Here is a 15,981-nt window from a genome sequence, read left to right on the forward strand (position 1 = left end):
GAGAAGATGTAAATCAAGGTTGCTGCCTTTGGCAATTTCTGTAAACTGATTGTAATTAAACTGCCAGAGGGCAGGGTTAGGTGGGATATTGGGCAGGAATTGTTCCCTGTGCGGGTGGTGAGGCCCTGGCACAGGGTGCCCAGAGAAGCTGTGGCTGCCCCTGGATCCCTGGCAGTGTCCAAGGCCAGGCTGGATGGGGCTTGGAGCAGCCTGGGATAGTGGGATCTTTCCCTGTCCATGGCAGGGATGGAACTGGATGGGCTTTAAGGTCTCTTCCAACCCAAACCATTCTATGATTCTATAAAATAAAATTTTAAGTGTATAAATTCCTTAGAAAGTGAAATAGTCCTTTGAGTATATCTGAGTTTTTTCCCCAGTATTGGAGCCCAAAGTAATTTTAGATGTTTCACTGCAGAATTCCGTGTGCAGGCTCAGGAGTCAGGGAAGGACCAAGGGCCTTGTGTCAGGAGCCAAATATCAACGGAAAAATGAAGTAACAGAGAGCAGAAAATTAAATGTATTTATTAAAATGAGCATCTGTAGATGACACCATCACTTTGGAAAAGATAGCAGATTGACCATAAAGTGAAGTAGAAATAGGAGTGGTAAAACAAGTACAGCAGGGTAAGAGAAATAGCCATAAATCTTTAAGTGAAAACAGTGGGGTCCCTCTGCTTTCTTAATTTAACCCCAAATCATCACAATTTCTGTAATTTGTTGTGGATTTATTTAAAAACCATCACATCCTGTAAGACCACAAACCCAGCTCTCCCCACAAAACCCCACTGTGAATGTAAAGATGGAGTGAGGGCATCTGGACAATCTGTGGGCTTGAACTCCCCAAGACCTCCATCTCTGGGCAGGAACTATTTAACCTTGATGTGCAGATTGCTGCAACTACAGTCCAAAAGCTCTCTTGAAAAGAAAAGCAAAAGCAATGAAATCTCCATTGAAGTCAAAAGCCTTTTCATTTCTGTTGATTTGCTTTGCTTCGCTTGAAAAGGTGTGGCATGGAGCCAGATCTGTAAAGTGATGTAATCTCTGTCAACCAGCCAGAGTGGGGTTGGGAGGAGAAAACATTTGCAGGGTTCATAAAATAAGCCTGAAATTGAAAAATGCTACGTAAAGCTGCCTTTGTTGGTTCACTCACGGGGTAATTGTGCCACTCCAGTGGGTTCAGCTGCCACAGTGGGGTGTGGGAAGCAGGGGGGGGGTTTGCTCTGGGGGAAAAGCACGGATGAGTTTGCTTCTCTTCATTCTGACTGTTTAAATAAAACCATCCAATTTTCATACAGAGGTAAAACAAAAGGGAAAAAAAACCTATTTCCACCCAGAGGAGGAAGCTGAAAGAGCTGTCGAGCACAGGAACAGCCTGAGCTGAACAGTGACTGCTCCAGTGTTAACGTTTCCATGGCCGTGTTCTCCCCCTTCCCTTGCAGGGCTGCAGACCACACGTTTAGGGAACCATTTGGAAGACAGAGTGAACAAATTCCTGCGGCGTCAGAACCATCCTGAGGCTGGAGAGGTCTTTGTCAGAGTGGTAGCAAGTTCAGATAAGACAGTAGAAGTTAAACCAGGAATGAAATCCAGGTTAGTCCTGTTAATTATAATGAATGCAATCTTTTGTATTTATTTTATTTTGAAGCCTCCTTGTGAGGTTGTTGTAAAATTGTGCCAATTTGCACCTTAATGGCTTTGCATGTTTTTGAAATCCGAGGCTGTTTAGGATTATAAAAGGCTAAAAAATGTAGAGGAAGTGACTATTTTGGGGGCAGTGGGGACATCCTTGCTTATAATACTGGGACTTTTTGTCACTACATCTTGAGAGTGACCACAGTTTGGTTACAGAATTCATAGTTTAGTTTGGAGCAGTTGCTGAGATTCTCTTTCTTACTCTTCCTTTATTTTGTTGTGGTTTTAAAAACATTTCAGCTTTCAGGACTGATTTTTAATCTGCTTCATTATAAATGAAAAGCTTAAAAATCTTAGTTTGTGAAGTGTTTTGGGTTAAATTCATAAAAAATGTCTATGTGACATCACTTCATACTAACGCATCACATTTTCTGCTCTGTAACCTATTTAAAGGCTTGTGGTCTCTGAGGATATTCATGTACTCAATGCTGGCCTGTTCAGTCCTGTGTTCTATATGGAAACAGCCTTTCCATGAATTTACAGGAACAGAACTCCCTGTTTTACTGTAGGTCTAATCTGACTCCATTTAACTCCTGCCTAAAAATATTCTTAAGGAGTTAAAAATAAGATGGAAAATACTCCCCTTGTTCTGGTAGCACACTGCTTTATTAATTGACATTTTGTTTGGGTTTTTTTTCCCCTCCTGTTGGCCTTTCCTGCAGATTTGTGGACTCTGGTGAGATGTCAGAGTCCTTCCCTTACCGTACCAAAGCTCTGTTTGCGTTCGAGGAGATCGACGGGGTGGACGTGTGTTTCTTTGGGATGCACGTGCAGGAGTATGGCTCGGACTGTCCCCCTCCAAACACCAGGTACCTCCTCGGGCATCCCCCACATCCCCTGGGCAGTCACTGCCAGGCATTTGGGACATGCATTTCACTTCTGGGGCACAAATCTGTCCTGCTGGAGGACTGCAGGTGACTTTGAAGGGAAAGACAAATATCAGAACAAAAACGTTACATTTTTCAGATTCTGCTTTTAATTTTTGCCTCTCAATGTATATTCTTGCCTTTGAGGACTGTTTACACCACATTAAGATGCTTAAATATGCATAAGAACACCCTCAGCATTAATTAGTGTTTGTGCACGTTTGTCCAGTGTAGAAGTCATCTGTCAGTAGGCAGGGCAGTGTCCAGGCAGCCCTGAGTGTGTCCCCTCTGTCCCCACAGGCGTGTGTACATCTCCTACCTGGACAGCATCCACTTCTTCCGCCCGCGCTGCCTGCGCACGGCCGTGTACCACGAGATCCTCATCGGGTACCTGGAGTACGTGAAGAAACTGGGGTGAGTGACACCTCGGGGAGCACAGAAATCTGGGGTTTCAGTGTTTTCCTCACTTGGGGTAGTCTCTGTTTCCTTCTGACACATGTGAGAAAACATCTCTTCTGCAGTGGAGAGAGAAAATGGCATTTTGTCGCTAAGGTGGTTTTTATTGTTGGGATTCCCAAACTGGCAGCACATCATTTGTTTGATCAGAGGTTCACTTGATGTTTGGGCTTCATTATTATTTCCCTGACCTTATCTGTTGTCAAAATATGGGTTATTGCTTCAGCATCTTTGCAACAAAGAAAAAAAAACAATTAAAAATTTGCAAAATAAAGCCAGAGGTCTGCATTTATAACTAGGTTTGAGTTTGTTTTCTGGTGGGAGTTACAGATGTTGTGTGTTGTGTGTGACACAGGTATGTGACAGGGCACATCTGGGCCTGTCCCCCCAGTGAAGGAGATGATTACATCTTTCATTGCCACCCCCCTGACCAGAAAATACCCAAACCCAAACGTTTGCAAGAATGGTATAAGAAGATGCTGGACAAGGCGTTTGCTGAGAGAATCATTCACGACTACAAGGTTTGTTACTGTTTAATTTCTGATTTAATTTTTATGGTGTTTTCATTTGAAGGGAGATACTATTGTTTCCTAACACCTGAAAAGTGGAGTAATGTTGTACAAGGGGTTTATTCTCAGCCAGTGACTTCATTTTCTTCTATTTTATTGAGGTTCTGCCTGTCAGGCTGAAAATTCCTTAGGTTTGGTGTCTGCATGAAGGGAAATCTGCAAGAACCTGCCTTTGTGTATTTTACTTTCACTGCATTTTCTAGGCAAGGAAATACGGAGCTTGTCAAGGTTTATAGAAGCTGTTTCTTCCTGGTGATCTGTAGGAGCAGGTGGAATGCTGGACCCCACTAGTGTGAAATAAAAGAGCTTCTTGTGACAAGAATGATTTTCATAACTGGAGAATATTACACATGTACTCAAGGAAATAAGTAGAAGTGGCAAAGGGAGCATTTGCCACTCCTTTCATGCTAAAATTTACAAGAATTCCTTAATGGTAGTGACAGTGCTGGAAAAAATTGATGTTTTGATGGCAAGTGACAGTTCCTAAATGTGTGGAGTAGGAACAGCCTCTAGCAAATATCTGGGAAATCTAGGTCTCCTGATAAGGGGGTTTTGAAACCAGGGAGGGATCAGTTGTATTTTCCAGGGGTATCTTGGTATCTCCCATCACATCAGGAACATGAACTGATGGTGTGATGGGGGTCAGGAAACCTCAGCAGTGATCCTCAGATGGAACAGGGAGTGGGGCTGTGCCAGGATTGCCAGGCTGGATCTGGAGCTGCCCCAGAAAAGGAGCCCTGGAGGAGCAGCTCATGGCTGTGGATGAGGCCCAGCTGTTCAGTGCAGCTCTGGGCCGTGTCTCTGGTTCTCCTCTCTCTCTGCTGAGTGATTCATTTATTTATTCCTGCTCTGGTGTGATGTGCTCAACAGGACATCTTCAAACAAGCAACCGAGGACAGGCTGACCAGTGCCAAGGAGCTGCCCTACTTCGAAGGTGATTTCTGGCCCAATGTGCTGGAGGAAAGCATTAAGGAGTTGGAGCAGGAGGAGGAGGAGAGGAAGAAGGAAGAGAGCACTGCAGCTAGTGAAACAACAGAGGTGGGTTAGCTTTATGTGCTGTGTTTCCCTTAGCTCACAAAGCTGGTAATTAATGCTTTAATATATTAGAGAGGTCACATCAAATAAACTAGAGAAGATCATTTACAGCAGACATGAATTCAGAGGTCCCTTTAACTGCACTTCCGTTTTTCTTCTTGGTTAACAAACCTACTGATCGCTGGGTTTGGGGTTTTTTAACAGACTCAGAAGTCACTTATGTCAGTTCAGCATCTCTCTTCTCAGAGAAATGTGTTAAGCTGCTTTTGCCACACTACATTTGCTTACAGTCATTTGGCTGAGCTTCTGGTTCACACCTTTGCAAAGCACCTCCAGCATTTTGAAAGGTGCTGGATTTTTCAAAGCTGAATGAAACGTGGCTGTTATTTAAGCACAGGTACTTGTAGTCATTTGCAACAGCAAAAGGCTGTAATTTAAAAGTGTTTATCGCAGGCTTTGTGTTGGTGGGAAATGTTGATCCTGATGGTGCTGTTCCTTCACCAGCATTTTCTCTTTGTCTATAAAAACCAGTCAAACCAAAAAAAAAAAAAAAATCCCAACAACCAAGTTTTTCAGGGCCCTGGACAGAATGTCATAATTCATTTTTATTTCTGTCTTGATTTTTATCTGCAACCAAATGGTTTCAGCACTTTTATACTGTCCCTTTTACTTGAGATTTGCAGCAAGATGTTTTAAAAATAAATGTTGTAGGAAAATCTGAAGTCTAATAGATTAGTAGAACCAAAAGTTTTATGTGGGGAAAACCCCCTTTAAGTTTAGATGCTGTGACCACTTTCAGTCTGTGTTCCATGTGATTGATGTGGAGGATGGACCTTAATCTATCAACTTTGTGATGTCAGAAAGTTCCTTCTGTTAAACCTTAGCATCTCTTTCAAAGTTAATACAGCTTGTGGCTATGCTCCTATGGAACCACAAAGTTAACAGCTTTCACTTTGTTCCTTCTGAATGTGACTTAGAATATTGAGATAGTTCAGCAAACAGTGCTGTATAAAAAGAAGTGGAAGTCAAGGCTTGGATTTAGGCTGCAGCCCTGTCTTGCTAACAGGATCACCTCCAGTAAATCAGGGAGAACAGTGGTGTGAGCGTTTACTCTGCATCTAGAAGGAGGGAAAAGGTGTTTGAGAAAGCCCAGAACAATTCACTGTGAACTCAGACACGTCGTGGCCTAAACTGAGCTGCTGCAGCCTTGGCTGGAATCATCCCTGTGCTCCCTCTGAATGCCTGGGGCAGCAGGAGGACACAGCCTGCACCCAGCTTGGACACTGGGGCCTTTGCCACTTGACTCAGGAAAAGGAGCAAATTTAAAGGCATGAGAACTTCCCCAGTGCAAACACCTAAACTGGATCACTTCATGGAGGGAACTGCCCAGCAGTGGGGATCTCTGTGGGTCCGAGCACCACGTGGATCTTGGTACTGAAATGGCACAGAATGTGCCTTCAATTTGTCCTCCTAAATTTTGTATATGTGAAGAGAAAGCTTCCTGCAGGTGAGCATGTGCTGCAGGTATCAGTCAAAGGGAGTCTAAAGAGGTGGTAAATATTCAGAGTTTTTGGCAAAGGTTCTGAAGGGGTGAGGCTCCCCCAGGAACCGTCCATCAACATCTCTGGGCTGATCTGGCTGAATGTCAGAAATAAATGGTACAAACACAACCCTACAACTTCTTAAAACAGCTTGGAATACTTTGTACAGTTTGCCAAATATAAACTTGCTAAAGGTGGAGCAGAAAGAAAACTTGGACTTGGCTTGTTTGATAAGTTTCAGTCTGTTCTTCCTTTTGGTGTTTAAATTTTAAGATCTCAGTTGGTGTTTTAGGATGTGGAGGCAAAAGAGGGCAGGCTCCAATTCCATCACCAGGAGGAAACTTGGGGACAGTCGAGGTGGGAACATAAAACAGGTCACTTCTGAATCCCTTTAAGTCACTTAGAGCTCCAGTCTGGTTTCCTATAAAATAGTCTCATTTTAATTTCCAAACAGGTTTGGTCAGAAAATCCACAAAATTAGTTAGAGAGAACCCAGGAGTGGACAGGGAATTCCTGTCCGAGCCTAATTAATGGGCTGGAAGGATGGCAGCAGTCTATAAATAGAATTGCTTTCTGCAGCTGGAATATTTTTGTTTTCCTGGAATAAATAAGGCTGTGGATAAACCCTGTGTTTGCTTGTACATACTGTTCATGTGCATATATTTATATTTTTATACATCCAAGTATTTCAGTAGCTTATTTTTAATTTTATGATGACCAACCTTCTAGAAGTTGGAGAAGGGTTTTTCCTGAGCCGTCCCTTCCAAGGGCTTGGGGTTTGATTTTTTAAGGACACGAGAACTCTAAAAGTTATTTCTGTTTTCCCAGGTCATCTAAATAGCATCATCTGCTATTTTTCACTCTGTTCTTACTTACATCTAACATGCAGTCTGTGGCCACTGTGGTTTGTGTTGTAACTTGGGCACAAGTGGAGGTTTTGGAGATTTATTTTTTTTTTTGGGAGCTGCACGTGCAGCTGGAAGTCTGCAGGGTGGAGAATAATTTGTTTTGTGGGTTTCAATTCAAATCCTGCATGTTCTTATCTGTGTCCTAGCCCTAAATCTGTTCAGTAGAAACAAGCATTAAATCAGATCTCAAGTAAGTATGTGACACACCAAATGCACAGCAAAGCAAAGTACTGCACTCCTGGAATTTTAAGTTGATATTATTTGTGTCATTTTATCATCAGCTGCAAGATCTAAAGCAGTGGAAGCTGAAGTATGATGTTGGAAAAGGAAAAATAATCAGTGTAAAATGGGAATTTTTTAATGTATACATACTTTAAAAGTCTATTTTTAAACAGTGTTTGGATTTGTTTGCCTGCCAGTTTGGCTTTTGATTTTTCCTGGAAGATAGGATATATTTAACACCAGAGGGCTGATTTGCAGGCATTGGAACAAAGTTCTATTCCTGACAGCAGAAGTGTGTCAGTGTGAGCCCAGTGAATGGGAGAGAGCTCTCCAACGTGTAACATCTTTCCCGTGCCTTTATTGCAGGGGAGCCAGGGCGACAGCAAGAATGCCAAGAAAAAGAACAACAAAAAAACCAACAAGAATAAGAGCAGCATCAGCAGAGCTAACAAGAAGAAGCCCAGCATGCCAAACGTGTCCAATGACCTGTCTCAGAAACTCTATGCCACCATGGAGAAGCATAAAGAGGTACTGTGGAAATCTGCTGGAAAAAGAGAAAGGTTTATTCCTGTAAATGCAGGCACGGTGATATTCAGAATTGAAAAACCAGGAGGAATAAACCCTGTGGTTGGGCTAGGAATGCTTCTGTTATATAACAACATATTGGAAGAGATTAGCCTGAACTAAGTTAATTAGATAAGGTTCTCACTGCAGAGAACATGAGCTCCTTCCTGCAACATTACCTCACCTCTCTGCCTTTTGTTTCTTCCCCATTCACCTGCAGGTGTTTTTTGTGATTCATTTACACGCCGGGCCCGTGATTAACACCCTGCACCCCATTGTGGACCCGGACCCATTGCTGAGCTGTGACCTGATGGACGGGCGAGACGCCTTCCTCACCCTGGCCCGAGACAAGCACTGGGAGTTCTCCTCCCTGCGCCGATCCAAGTGGTCCACGCTGTGCATGCTGGTGGAGCTGCACACCCAGGGGCAGGACCGCTTCGTCTACACCTGCAACGAGTGCAAGCACCACGTGGAGACCAGGTGGCACTGCACTGTCTGCGAGGTACGTGTGGGGCAGGCTGCCACTGCACTGTCACTGAGGGGTGGTGGCACTGCACTGTCACTGACGTACGTGTGGGGCACCTCAGAACTCAGCCCTCTCCTGTCCTACAGCTGAGTTTGATGGGGGATTTTTAGATACTGCCCAAAGTTCCTCCAAATTGAGCCCATCCTGGTAAAGGGCTGCTAAGCCTTAAGGGGAGGTGACTGCCAGGTGGGTAGAAGAGATGGGTGCCTCTTCTTGAATAAGTGACTTTAGTTACTCAGCACCAATGCTCTGGAATGGCTCCTGCTGTATAGTCTGTTCTGCTACTGCTCCTCTGAGTAGATAAGTTTTTAACCTAATTTTAAAGAATTGTGGATCTTAGAATGGTTTAAGTTGGAAGGGACTCAAAGACCATCTTGTTCCACCCCTCTGCCATGGGCAGGGGCACCTTCCGCTATCCCAGACTGCTCAAATTTCAGGACCTGTGTTAGAGAGGAGTTACCCAGGGGCTGTACTGATATGCTTGAGGCTTCTTGGAGGGCTTGTGTTGACCTCTGGCTGTTGCTGAACAAAAGAAGTTTGAATAAGTGCGGCCTCCTTTTTACACTGCGAGTTATTGCCGGGTTTGTGGGGGAAGAGTGTTAATTAATCCCTCTGAGGAAAGCACTGAGCAGAGCTTCTTCAGGTGAGGCTGCAGGACATGGATTGGACACAAGGCTGAATTAGGAGGTGGAAGGAGGTGGGGCCTTTAGGCTGTGTAAGAGAGTGCCCTTCCTCCAGCCAAAAAAATGGGATGGGGCAGCAAAAATGTGAGGGTTTTCAGGTAAGTGTCTGTCTTTGCATGAAACTTGCTCTTGTTTAGAAATTTTTAAAAATACCTATTTAAGGGTAGTAATTATTACTCAGTAATTACTTTAAAGATAAATAAATGGAGAGCCAGACCCTACTTTTTAGGAGTGACCATAGATTTATCTTACTAGTTGGAGGTGTTGGCACTCCAGTAGGCATCACAGAAAAATAAACTGTTAATGTCATCAAAAGGGAAAAACTGAAAAAAAAAATCTGCAAGAGTTTTTCATGTAACAAAATGACACAATGATAGCCCCAATTGCATTATTACCTGTCACAGTGAAGAGCTGTGATTGCAGGCTGGCTTTGCTGAGGCTGCTGCCCTCCCTGCCCCAAAGCCCACTCCCACTGCCTGGACAGGCTGTGCAGCCACTTCCCGGCTGGGTACAGGTGTGAAGTGCAGCTGTTGACAGTGTGTGACTGTCATCCTGCTCGTGCTCTGCATGGTCATACCCACAAACACCCAGTGTGTGCCTGCACAGGGGGCTGGTGCTGCTCCCCTGGCACCACGCTGCTCTCTGCCCGTGTGGTTCATGCCCCGTCAGCAGCTGAGCTCTGGGTTTTCTTTTCTTGCAGGACTACGACCTCTGCATCAACTGCTACAACACTAAGAGCCATGACCACAAGATGGTTAAGTGGGGCCTGGGTCTGGATGACGAGAGCAACAACCAAGGAGAGCAGCAGTCCAAGAGCCCCCAGGAGTCGCGTCGGCTGAGCATCCAGCGCTGCATCCAGTCCCTGGTCCACGCCTGCCAGTGCCGCAACGCAAACTGCTCTCTGCCATCCTGCCAGAAGATGAAACGGGTCGTCCAGCACACCAAGGGCTGCAAGCGCAAGACCAACGGTGGCTGTCCGGTGTGCAAACAGCTCATAGCTCTTTGCTGCTACCATGCCAAACACTGCCAAGAGAACAAATGCCCCGTGCCATTCTGTCTCAATATCAAACACAAGCTCCGACAGCAGCAGATCCAGCACCGCCTGCAGCAGGCTCAGCTCATGCGCAGAAGGATGGCTACCATGAACACCCGAAACGTGCCTCAGCAAAGTTTGCCTTCTCCTACCTCAGCAACGCCTGGTACCCCTACGCAGCAGCCAAGTACACCGCAGACACCGCAGCCTGCTCCCCAGCCCCAGCCCTCCCCTGTAAGTATGTCACCGGCCGGCTTTCCCAGTGTGTCCAGAACCCAGCCCCCCACCACCGTCTCGACAGGAAAACCCGCAAACCCGGTTTCCGCGCCGCCGCCTCCGGCTCAGCCGCCGCCGGCCGCCGTGGAAGCGGCTCGGCAGATCGAGAGAGAGGCTGCCCAGCAGCAGCAGCAACAGCTCTACAGGGTCAACAACATGAACAATGGTTTGCCTCCCGGCCGCCCGGGACTCGTGAACCCCGCGGTGGGCTCTGTGAACCAGATGCCGCAAGTCAGCATGAATGTACCCCGGCCCAACCCCGTGAGCGGCCCCGTGATGTCCAACATGCAGCCCGGGCAGTGGCAGTCGCCGCCGATGCCGCAGCAGCAGCCGATGCAGCCGGGGATGGCCAGACCGGTGATGCCGATGGCGACGCCGCAAGCCGTGGCCGGGCCCAGGATGCCGGGCGTGCAGCAGCCGCCGCCGCGGAGCATCACCCCCAATGCACTTCAGGACTTGCTGAGGACCTTGAAATCGCCGAGTTCTCCGCAGCAGCAGCAGCAGGTTCTTAATATCCTGAAATCCAACCCTCAGCTTATGGCAGCTTTTATAAAGCAAAGAACGGCCAAATACGTGGCGAACCAGCCCGGGATGCAGCCGCAAGCAGGGATACAGCCCCAGCCCGGGATGCAGCAGCCGCAGACCGGCATGCAACAGCCGGGCATGCACGCGCAGGCGGGACTGCAGAACATGAACACGATGCAAGCCGGAGTGCAGAGACCGAGCGTCCCCCCGCAGCAGCAAGGGATCGGAGCTATGAACCCCCAGGGACAAGCGATCAACATCATGAACCCCAGCCACAACCCCAGCATGGCCAACATGAGCCCGCAGTACCGCGAGATCCTGAGGCGGCAGCTACTGCAGCAACAGCAGCAGCAGCAGCAGCAGGGAGGGGCCGGCATGGCAGGAGGGATGGCAGCACACAACCAGTTCCAGCAGCCCCAGGGCCCGGGAGGTTACCCCCAAGCCATGCAGCAGCAGCGGATGCAGCAGCACCTATCCATACAGGGGAGTTCCATGGGACAGATGGCTCAGATGGGACAGCTGAACCAGATGGGCCAGCCCGGCCTGGGGGCGGACGGCGCTCCCAACATCCAGCAGGCCCTGCAGCAGCGCATCCTGCAGCAGCAGCAGATGAAGCAGCAGATAGGGTCCCCCGGGCAGCCCAACCCCATGAGCCCACAGCAGCACATGCTCTCAGGACAACCGCAGGCGTCTCATCTCCCTGGCCAGCAGATCGCCACCTCCCTCAGCAACCAGGTGCGGTCCCCAGCGCCCGTTCAGTCTCCCCGTCCCCAGTCCCAGCCACCACATTCCAGCCCGTCACCCAGGATACAGCCCCAACCGTCACCGCACCACGTCTCTCCCCAGACTGGTTCCCCCCACCCAGGACTCGCAGTCACTATGGCTAGCTCCATGGATCAGGGACACTTGGGCAACCCAGAACAGAGTGCAATGCTTCCCCAACTAAACACCCCCAACCGCAGTGCGTTGTCTAACGAATTGTCTCTGGTCGGTGACACCACCGGGGACACATTAGAGAAATTTGTGGAGGGTTTGTAGCATTATGGGAGCATCACTTTTGTTTCTTCTTTCCTTTCGTGTTCTTGGATATTTTGTACTGAAAAATTCAGACATCTGGGTTGTTTTGAATCCTAGATGGAACTGCTGCTTCCTACAGATGGAAGAATTAATTGCTGTTTAAAAATAAAAAGAAAAAAAAAAAACAATACAAAGAATATATTTTTTGTTAAAGCCAGGCGGTTAAAATATCTGGTCTCTTTTGTGGGTTTTTTTGGTTTTTATTTTTTTGTTGCTGTTGACTCATACCTTTTTTTTAACGGGGAAAACAAGTTCATTATATTCATATTTTTTATTTGTATTTTCAAGACTTTAAACATTTGCGTTTAAAAGAAGAAAAAAAAATAATATTCAGAAACTGTTTCCTGAAATAATGCAACATTATAGCGTATCCCGGTAACTTTGACACATGGCGGGAAGATTTTTGTTTTCTATAGTGAACTCTGCAGGCGTTTGAAGTATTACCCCTGGGAAGATAGGAATTGACTCTTGCACACATTGGCCAACGCCAAAATCCTTGTCTTGCAGATGTAGAAATTGTTGCTTTGTTTCTCTGATAAAACTGGTCTTAGATGAAATAGGGATGATCACTCTTAGGCCGTGCTGATCTGGATAGAGAAGAAACATTCTTTTCTTTCTTTCTTCTGTGTGAAACTTGAAACGAGGAAAGCAATTCTAGTGTAAATCATGCAAGCGCTATAATTACTATAAATAAGAAAATCCAAGAAGATTCAATCACTGTATAGAATGGTAAAAAGAAAAAAAAAACTCATTTCTTACTTATAATATCATATTGTTAAATAAACTGTGTGCAACAGACAAAAAGGGTGGTCCTTCTTGAATCCATGTACATGGTATTAACACTTAGTGTTTGGGTTTTTTGTTATGAAAATGCTGTTTTCAACATTGTATTTGGACTATGCATGTCTTTTTTCCATTGTATATAAAGTATTGCTTAAAATTGATATAAATTACTGAAGTTTTTAACATGTATTCTGTTCTTTAAAATCCATGTAAGAATGTTTAAGGTTTTTATTTATTTATATATTTTTTTCGATCATGTTCTTTGTAAGACATAGCTATGACGATTCACTCATGACCCGGAGCAGCCAGAGGCAGCGGTAGGAGAGGCACGATCCATGGATATTGTAGCTAGCATGTCTGTTTTACAGCACCCTTAGCAATTGTTTCCTTTTCGGGGAGGGAGAGGAGAGGGGAATGGTTCCCAGACATCGACTCTTTGCAGGTGTTCATCCATAAGGGTTAACTGGAATAAATTATTAATAGCCGTTGCTTTTTAAAAACTGCATTAATTTAGAGAAGGATCACCAATGAAAGGAAAATAGAGAGTATTGAGTTAATTCTAGGCTAATTTATTTAGTCTACAGTAAAATATGAACCTATTGACTTTAACACTATTTTTCTGCTGTTAACTCTGAGTCTAGATTTGAGGGTTTTCTGTGGAATAAAAAATAACAAATCATGTACATGTTCCCTTTAATATCCTGTCACCATGCCCTCATGTCCCTGGGATACTCACTCCTCCCTCCCCTCAGTGAATTTCTCTCTCGGAGTTAAAAAGTCCAGGGAAGCTGCCCCACGGGCTGTGCCGTGAGCCCAGTGTGGTGTCCTGGGAGCTCCTTTCACATCCAGTTAGTGCTTCCTCCAGCCTTAACGTTCTGATCGGGACACTGGTGGGGGAGAACGGGGGGGAAAAGAGCAAATCTTTATCTCAGCTTTTGTCCCCGTGCTGTGAAAATCGTGCGCTGCGGCGCCACTTCGTCCTTTTTAACCAGAGAGGGTCTCTGCTTCAACTTTTACTTGCAGATTTTTAACTCTTGTCCTTTTTCACTACCATTGGATTCATCTGCCCACGCAATTGTCTTCAGCAATTCAAGATGTCAAAATTTGGGGCTGGGGTGAGGTCAGTGAACACTAAACCCAAAGCTTGTCCAAAAGAAATTGCTGTAAAAAAAAAACAGAAAAAAAAAAAAAAAAAAAGATGGAAAGCCCTGATGCTGTGTCTCATGCTGTGTACTTAAAAAGAGGAAAAATACTATATTTGTGATCAAAAAGAGGAAACTTGAAATGTGCTGGTGTTTCTAATAAAAGCTGGTAAAACTGCTTGGATTGAAGGATGGTTCCACTTGGCTGGTGCCCGCGAGGATCAGCGGAGCCTGACGCCCGAGGTTAAGATCACAGTCTCACTAATTCCTCTCCGTGGCCTCCATTTTAAAGGCATCGGCACCGCCTCCGGATTGGGATAAGCCGAGCCCTCGGTGCAGCACAGAGCTGCTGTGGCCCAGGCTGCGGCTGGCTTGGGTGCCCATTCCCGGGGAAGAGTGGAGAAAAACAACGGATGGGAAGCAAATACCGCAATGATTTTTAAGTACAGCCTGAAGTGTGGCGAGATCACAGCGCCAAGGGCTCGATGTAGGTCCGATACCCAGGTGTGTTCGGTAAGAACAGATGTTTTAGCAGGCAGAGAAGGGAGATGCAGAGCTGAGACCAAACATGAGGAGGGGCTGGGGCTGCGGTCCCTGCAGCCTTGGGGCGGCTTCACTCCAGTCTCCTGTGAGTGTGGATATAAAATTCAGTGTATCTGAAGCCTGGATGTGCCTGGCTTTTCCAAGTACCTGTCTATTTGATGGGGAGCATCCTAGAAACGTGGGAATTTATAAGGCCAGAGTGCACTGGAGCTTGGTGCAGGAGCTTTACCACCGAAGATGTTGGGTGAGACCTTCCCCTCACTGAATTCTGCAGTGGAAGAAGGTGCTTAAATGTGAACGTCGAGCCGCAGCGATGGTTCTCTGCTCTTTTCCCGAGCTGCCCACCCTGCTCCACTCTGCTGCTGGCTCCTGCCTGCCGCCGCTGCTGCCGCAGGCTGGGAGCTTTCCCTCTGGCTGCCCGCACAGCTGGCCTTCCCCTCATGGCTCACCCCTGTCCCTCCGGGACACAGATCTGCCCGCAGCACTTGTGAGAGTGCTCCCCGCTCAGTCTGCCTCCCGGATGCGGAAGGAGCGAGGAAGAGGAGCTCTCTTGCCAAACAGGCTGGGGCGGTCCGCCCTCGGTCACGGTTAAAAGGCAGCAGTAGGTGGTGTCCCTTCTAGCCGGTGGCAGTGGACAGCAGTAGGTGACAGCAGTTCATGGCTTACAGGGCGATCTGGATGTGCGTCGGGTGCTTCTCCCAAAGCAAATTTCAGCCCGTGGTTCTTCCAGTGCGGGGAATATGGAGCAGCCACCCTGCAGTTGAGGGAGCACCGCAGGGGTTGCTGTGCAGGGCACTCTGTGCTTCCCTGCGCTCCTCCACAGTCGGGAATTTAAAATGCAGAACAGGACACTGCCAGGGCAGCGATTGAAGCAAGTTGGAGCCAACCCCCGGATAATTGAAACTAGCCTGAACAGAGGGGAGGATCTGTATCAGATCCCCTTCGAGCCCTGCAGGAGCTCATTTCACGGCTAATGGTGAAAGCACACCCAGGGAGAGGCAGGAGGAGGATTCAGGTGTTTCAGAGCAGGTACAAGAGCTGTGGTACCGCGTCGCTCTCGGGAGTGCCGCGGGGTCAGCGGGAGGTAGCAGTGAGCACAACGAGAGGAGGGAAGTGTTTGCAGCCGGCTCAGAAATCATTTAGGTTTTGGCTGCAGCCCAGGGAATCTCGATGGAGGGCTGCAGTTGGTTCCAGGTGGAAATGCAGCCAGCGGAAGGGTGTCGGAGTGATGCAAAGGCTCGTGCTGGGTTTGTTGCACCTAATCCATAACATCGAGTGCCCCACAAACCCCGCTCCGCGCGGATGTTTCTTAGATAATAACCTCCAGAACAACACTCGGCTCGGCTTAGTCCCAAAAGGTCAGCTGCAAGCACGAGTGAATTGCACACGGAGCTTTCCAGCGAGCTCCCCTGGGCCTGGGATTACAAAGCTGGCTCTGTTCGGTGGGCACGGTTCCCTCCTGAAAGCTCCTCGGTCTGGAAGTGGTTAGTACTCACCGAAAGAGACCTGCTCCATCTTATATTTTTGGCTGTGCTGTTCA

General features: G+C 47.1%; 1 protein-coding gene across 5 annotated transcripts in view; it reads left to right on the forward strand.

Moving 5' to 3' along the window:
• Positions 1-14,077, forward strand: part of CREBBP (CREB binding protein) — a 95,904-nt gene extending 81,827 nt beyond the window's left edge. For all 5 annotated transcript variants that reach the window (XM_066330123.1, XM_066330122.1, XM_066330124.1 and 2 more), the window contains 8 exons: positions 1,440-1,590; positions 2,355-2,501; positions 2,859-2,972; positions 3,370-3,535; positions 4,454-4,621; positions 7,656-7,817; positions 8,074-8,355; positions 9,763-14,077. In XM_066330123.1, coding sequence (XP_066186220.1) covers positions 1,440-1,590; positions 2,355-2,501; positions 2,859-2,972; positions 3,370-3,535; positions 4,454-4,621; positions 7,656-7,817; positions 8,074-8,355; positions 9,763-11,934 — 3,362 coding nt within the window. In that variant the 3' untranslated portion in view covers positions 11,935-14,077. The remainder of the gene's footprint in view (positions 1-1,439; positions 1,591-2,354; positions 2,502-2,858; positions 2,973-3,369; positions 3,536-4,453; positions 4,622-7,655; positions 7,818-8,073; positions 8,356-9,762) is intronic.
• The last annotated feature ends 1,904 nt before the right edge of the window (positions 14,078-15,981 follow it).

Source organism: Sylvia atricapilla, chromosome 15 (assembly GCF_009819655.1).
Source record: "Sylvia atricapilla isolate bSylAtr1 chromosome 15, bSylAtr1.pri, whole genome shotgun sequence".
Lineage (NCBI taxonomy): Eukaryota > Metazoa > Chordata > Aves > Passeriformes > Sylviidae > Sylvia > Sylvia atricapilla.